This window comes from Bombyx mandarina, chromosome 01, assembly GCF_030267445.1.
Source record: "Bombyx mandarina strain Sakado chromosome 01, ASM3026744v2".
NCBI lineage: Eukaryota > Metazoa > Arthropoda > Insecta > Lepidoptera > Bombycidae > Bombyx > Bombyx mandarina.
The window spans coordinates 2,336,449-2,343,452 of NC_143208.1; the positions used below are offsets into that span (position 1 = coordinate 2,336,449).

The 7,004-nt window shown below is 38.6% G+C and overlaps 1 protein-coding gene across 4 annotated transcripts in view; it reads right to left on the minus strand.

Annotated features, from left to right (window-relative positions):
• The window catches only part of LOC114246466 (uncharacterized), a 64,313-nt gene extending 57,513 nt beyond the window's left edge, over positions 1-6,800 (minus strand). For 2 of the 4 annotated variants that reach the window (XM_028178993.2, XM_089727060.1), the window contains exon 1: positions 6,632-6,799. In XM_028178993.2, coding sequence (XP_028034794.2) covers positions 6,632-6,668 — 37 coding nt within the window. In that variant the 5' untranslated portion in view covers positions 6,669-6,799. Of the gene's footprint in view, positions 1-6,631 lie in introns of all 4 variants that reach the window. The other 2 variants (XM_089727061.1, XM_089727064.1) reach the window with 1 other exon arrangement.
• Between the last annotated feature and the right edge of the window lie 204 nt (positions 6,801-7,004).

Genomic DNA, 7,004 nt, shown 5'->3' on the forward strand with positions numbered 1-7,004 from the left:
AGTCAACTGGTAGATAGGGAGACCAAACAAAACAGATAACGTGGTAGGCGTACCCACTCGAATGACGCGATGCGATCAAGCAGTTGTTCAAATTCTGTCATAAAATCAAATTCGCAAGGTTTATAGTTCGCCAGGATATATACCAACCGCCATCCTACCGTCCGTCATCCACCGTCGTCGTGGCCTAAAGGATAAGACGTCCGGTGCATTCGTATCGAGCAATGCAATGATGTTCGAATCCCGCAGGCGGGGTACCAACAATTTTTCTAATGAAATACGTACTTAGCAAGTGTTCATGATTGACTTCCACGGTGAAGGAATAACATCGTGTAATAAAAATCAAACCCGCAAAATTATAATTTGCGTAATTACTGGTGGTAGGACCTCTTGTGAGTCCGCATGGGTAGGTACCACCACCCCGCCTATTTCTGCCGTGAAGCAGTAATGCGTTTCGGTTTGAAGGGTGGGGTAGCCGTTGTAACTATACTAAGACCTAAGAACTTATATCTTAAGGTGGGTGGCACATTTACGTTGTAGATGTCTATGGGCTCCAGTAACCACTTAACACCAGGTGGGCTGTAAGCTCGTCTACCCATCTAAGCAATATAAAGAAAAAACCTGACTATTTAGCCAGGTTATATTAAAAGGTTGGATCGGTCATCGCACAATCAAGTATGCACCCAACGAACGTAAACCAGAAACCAGCACAACACAGATTGATTGAAAGACATCACTCTGCGCTAATACATATTAATGGTCTCAGAGATAAAAGGTAAACCAGTCGCAATTTCAATAAGCTTTGTACTTCGGCTGGCTTATGAGGGACAACGAAGTTTTTATATCGGGTATCTTTAAAACGAAAGGAAAAGTCGAATATAACAGCTTACGCTAATGTTAGGCGATTAGTCTACCCTCCCGCTTCCCCCACTAGAACCACGAACCCCTCAATTCGTATAGCAAGATTCCTTTAATCATCTTCTCTTTCTCGAAATGGTTCGGCCCTTTTATTTCTTTCTAATATTACTTACTGATCGTATAGCGTAGTGCCGTACAAGTGGATACAACAATACTTATTGCCGCCGCCGCATTGACAATAAACGCGCTATTTTACGTTCAATATCTCGCTTACATACCACTTTAAACTTAAGCTTTTTTATTACTTAAGTGGGTGAACGAGCTCACGGCCCACCTGATGTTAAGTGGTTACCATAGGCCCGTAGACATCTACAATGTAAATTCCGCCACCTACCTTGAGATATGAGTTCTAAGGTCCTAACGGTTAGATATACAATCTAGATACATGTAACGCAAGCTGTTATACGAACACGTATCTACCACATTAAAATCAACATCTATAGATTTACGTTCGTTCCGTGGCCACTCAAAAGACCCCTTTCCTGTTCCATCCCCTAAAATTACGCGAACGTTTCATAAGCTCTCGGCTGTGTACATATTAATACTACGGCGGGCGAGGTTTTCGCGACCCTTATTGCGGAAATTCATTAATGCCGTTGTCAATAGATGTCGCTGAACGTTTTCTCTGAATCGCGATATAGTTTATTTGTAAGCTTCATTTAAATTGCTAAAGCATTTTATGTTCTTCGTACGATTATTAGTGCTTAGTACCTTTTTTTCAATTTTGGAACTGGAATTCGCTTCACAGCGAACGACAGTCTATAATACTTTGGCAAATTACTACATTACACGGTAGTTGAACTTAGATTCCGTGTTCAATGGATGGTCAATTGTTCACAATTGACTTCCACGGTGAAGGAATGACATCGTGTAATAAAAATCAAACCCGCACAATTATAATTTGCGTAATTACTGGTGGTAGGACCTCTTGTGAGTCCGCACGGGTAGGTACCACCACCCTGCCTATTTCTGCCGTGAAGCAGTAATAAAATAAAATAAAATTCAATTAATTCAGACCCTCTTAAGTCCATATGTTGTAAGTAGAATAATACTTAGAACTATGTTAGTAAAATTAGTAATGCGTTTCGGTTTGAAGGATGGGGCAGCCGTTGTAACTATGCTGAGACCTTAGAACTTATATCTCAAGGTGGGTGGCGCATTTACGTTGTAGATGTCTATAGGCTCCAGTAACGATAAGTAACATCAGGTTGGCTGTGAGCTCGTCCACACATCTAGGAATTAATAAAAAAAAAATGGACTTTAATTTTTTATAATGTCATGTTGGGATGTTGTAGGTACGATGGAATTGAGAATTTGAATTCTTGCCTCAAGGCGGGTAGTGAAGAAAAGTTTGTTTGCATAATTTAATTTCATATTATAAATTTTAATCGCATTTCAGATAGAAGTTTTCGATATTACGCCGAAATGAAACAGATAGAATTTCTTAGAAGAGATTGACGACCTGGATAAAAGTTCTAATTTATGTCATCCTTCTAGATCATAACATTTTTAGGATAGCTCATCTAAAACCTAAATCTGATAAATAGTATAGAAAGCTAGGAACATTTTGTATGCGGGACTCTCGACTGTACTCTGACATTACCGACGTGCATGAGCAACGGTCCTGACTCATCATCAGGTGGATCGTATACTCGTCTGCTCACAAAATAAATTAAGAAAAAAAAAGCACACCGTAATACCCACACTACGCACTACAAACAAATCTTATTTTGTTCAAAGCACAATAGTGCTCTAAAACATTTCAACTAAGATACGATAAAAGCAATTTTATTAACTTATCATATTCGCGGTCTTGAACGATATGCGGATCAAAAATGACATCCTTCGTAATCAACAAGTAAACTTTTGAAACCGCACTTCTTGTGCCGTCGCGGAGTCGTGATCCTTGAAAACTCTCGTTACAGTCTAGTTCAGTTGACTACAAAATCGTTCGTAGACCGTTGCGCATGATACGTCAGTAATCAGAGACGTTTGTAGACTGTGGTGCATGACATGTCACTGCGCAGTACTTCGTGTCTTTCTCCAGTGTAATTATTTCCAAGAATTATTGATATTACTCGTACGATTAACGCTTTAAGAATAAGCGCTGAATAATTTCGTAAATTTGTCTCTAATATTTGAACCCATTTTGAATAAGCGTCCTTAGAATATATTACTGTTGGTTTTAATTTAAACTTATTTTACGGTTTACTCGTAGTATCGCGTTTTATCTCGTCGTCCGGTGACTATGACGGACGTGACGGATATAATACGTATGTAATGATAATAAAAACACTAGATTAAACCGTAAAAATACTTTTGATTATGTCTGAGAGTCATGAAAACCGAAAAATATATTTTAGGGCTGGTTCTTTCTGTACAATCTCCTTGAATATTACATTTACAATAAATATTATTGAGTAAAAATGTGATATTCATTTTTAAAATTTCGTATTTTCCCGCCTGTTACATTAAGAAATAGATCATTGTTTTTCTTCTATTTCTACAGATATGTGTATGAAAATTTATGTTACTATTGTATTAATTAGATTAACTTTCCGAATTCACGGAAACAATAAAGACATTAGAAAATTCTATGATAAAACATACATTTTTAGAATTTGGTTTTCATGGATTCAAATATTTAATCGTTATTAGTTATTCACGTAAATGAACAAGAAATATCGTTAGATTTTAATAATAAAGGCCAAGAAATGGTCTTGCGATATAAGAGGCATCAAGCCGAGGCAATTAACTACAATACGGTAACGGTACAAATGGAAGACGCAAGTAATATTTATGCAGTGAAAAGTGAGAGTGAAAATTTGAGTGTGACAAAATACTACAGATAGAAACGTCCAAATGAGCGCCCTCAATGCTCGTTGTCTCCAAGCAAATTACCCTCTTTTCGAGACAAACCACTTGGAAAATTGTACGAAATCTTGTTTTGTATTTTACGTTTTTTTTTCTTTCACAGTAATTATTAGCTACTTTAAAAGTATGACTTATCTCTCTCTATTTTTTTTAAGCTATTGCATAGATTTTATCGCGGGCTTTGAGCGCGGCTTGAGAGCGGAATCATGAAATTCCGTAACGAAAAAAACCTTACACCCCTCACTCCACCTACCATGTAGCTCACGTTCAACACATTCACACGTCGCGCTTGTGTAGTGTTTGTGAATAAGCGCGTGGCGTGACGTCACACTGCATGCGCATCATGAAAAGTCTGTCCATCTCTCTCTCGCGCGGTCTCGCTTATGAGTGTGAAGGGGACAATTAAGGTTTTGCTTTTATTAATGTTTAATATAGCGTGCTCTTGTTTTATTATTGTTTTAATATAAAATTATCATTGTCTAATTATAATTGCATAAGTTGATAAAAAATGCTATGCAATAGCTTTACCGCGGCAGTTCCCGAGTGCCACACGTTTTGTTTTTGTTTTGCGCAGACCATTAAACTATCTCACGGCTCATCTGCTGTTAAGTGGGCCTATAGACATCACCACTTGATTGCCGCTGTGCGGTTTGGAACACGTATAATGTCCAATTGTACAGATTATTGGTTGTTGTGCTCTTCAAACCGGATAGAATGACAACTTCGCGGATGAATTAGACAGTGTGTTCGTACCTACCCATGCGCGTTCACAAGACACCCTATCACCAGTACACCAGCCCCAAATTTTAAATTGCGATTTTAAATGTATTATGATTTAGAGAGCGTTTTCCAATGAATCTACCAACTCTTCTCAAACAATAACCTGTACGTAATAAGCGTCTTTCTCTGCGTATTTCATTATTTTATTTTGTTAAATTGAAAAATACTAACACGAAGTTGTGCCCTTCTTGGCATACGTGGACATCGCCACCAATACTAGAAGTGTATCGATTTAAGTTGTGCCCTTCTTGGCATACGTGGACATCGCCACCAATACTAGAAGTGTGTCGATTTAAGTTGTGCCCTTCTTGGCATACGTGGACATCGCCACCAATACTAGAAGTGTGTCGATTTAAGTTGTGCCTTTCTTGGCATACGTGGACATCGCCACCAATACTAGAAGTGTATCGATTTAAGACATTATATAAATTTAACTATAATTTTATTTGTTCGATCGAGAATCACGACTTTTTTTTCCTATCTTATCTGATGGTCTTAAGAGACCATTTCAGCGTAACCTTAACTAGTAGGTAAGCTCACGGGGCTCAAGCCTGACGATGTTGGTAACACGAACCTTAACAAGAGCCGTGCCTCGCGGAATCAACCACCTGATCGGAAACGGGAGCCACTGAGAAGATCTGGCGAGAAACTCAGTGGGCTGTGTCTGTGGGTTGATTTACTCGTCGAGCCCTTCGTCGCAAGCGACGGGTTCGACGAGAACGATGACCGGTGTTTGGGGTACCTAAAAGCACAGTTAGTGGATCGGGAGGATCCGATTACGACATAATGGCCGCCTGATTTATACAAGTTTTATTATGCCTTTAAAATTTCTCTTTTAAACATATATAAGATTATTTATTATATTTCTTCTTAAAGCAAAACACTATGTGATTCATCTAAAACAGAGTTTTATTTATTAAATACAGATATCTTTTACTTAACAAATATCAACTAATGCAATAACTACTAACCTAAAACAGAGAATCGACAACTAAATGTTCATGCTTTAAATGTTAAAATTAAATGTTCTTTCTTTGTCCCAGTTGTGCCTCCCTCTTATCGTTGAATGCTAAACTAATACATGACATACCCAAATGTTAATGTTTCTGTCAACTTCAACATCAACATCATCACTAAGGTTACACATATTATTATTTATATTTTATCTCGCCAGGTACGATGAGTAGAAATTAATTTACTTACAGCAACCTCTATTTTTATTTTTTTATTGTTTAGTTGTGTGGACGAGCTTACAGCCCACCTAGTGTTAAGTGGTTACTGAAGCCCATAGACATCTACGACGTAAATGCGCCACCCACCATGAGATATCGATTCTAAGGCCTCAGTATAGTTACAACGGCTGCCACACCCTTCAAACCGAAACGTATTACTGCTTCACGGCACAAAATAGGTAGGGTGGTCTCTACCTCATATAAAGAAACAGTGTTGTCATAAATGTATCCACTCGATTGTGTTGAAACTTGGTAAAGTTGCTGTTGACACCCCAGGGAAGACTTCTGCCTTAATACTATTTAAGATAGGTGATACGTGAGTAGTTTCAATAAATCAAAGTTTTTTAAATAACTAGCGACCTAACCCAACTACTACTAACTAACTAACCCTAACACAGCCTACTAAGTTTCTCGCCGGATCTTCTCAGTGGGTCGCGGTTCCGATCCGGTGTTAGATTCGGCGAATCACTGCTCTTGCAAGGGCTAGTGTTAGTAAGTTCTCTCAAACTAAGCCCTGTGAGCTCACCCACCACATTGTACTTTTGTCTTTACCGAACCCCTGTTAGCAGACTCCCAAAGAATTCCAAAAAACTATCTGGTTTCGCGGGTGAACGTAAAAATTGCATGCATTAAATTTTATCTTTAATTATTCAAATGGTATCCAGATAAAGTTTTAAATTAAATAAATAATAAATAAATTCAATCGCATGAACATACGAAAATATATCGTAAACCAATCAAAATACATCGAAACGAAGTCTCTGGACTAGCTAAACGTGCAGCGTCTTCTCGAGTGCAACGGCACACAATCAGAGCAACGTGCGACCCACCTTGCAGCAAGATGACAATCAAGTACAGCACATCCATCGTAATTCACACTAACTTGGTACCGTTATAACACTCGCGGGGACGCGTCAGGTTGCATGGCGCGTGCGACGGCGCGGCTGTCGTGATTCGACTGAGCTTACTTCGGCACAGGTGCGCAAGAACAGACGCTATGTATTTTTTATTAGACGAAGTCAACTGACGTTTACTGTGTTGTCAGTTTTTGATGAAATAAAAATAGTGTTGTGACAAAGTGAAATTAATGAAATTGCCTCGATTGTCTAGTGAATAGTTAGTGTACCGAACTGCCGATATCGGGTACGGGGTTCAAATTTTAGTCGTGTACATACCAACGAGTTTTCGACGATTATGTTCCTA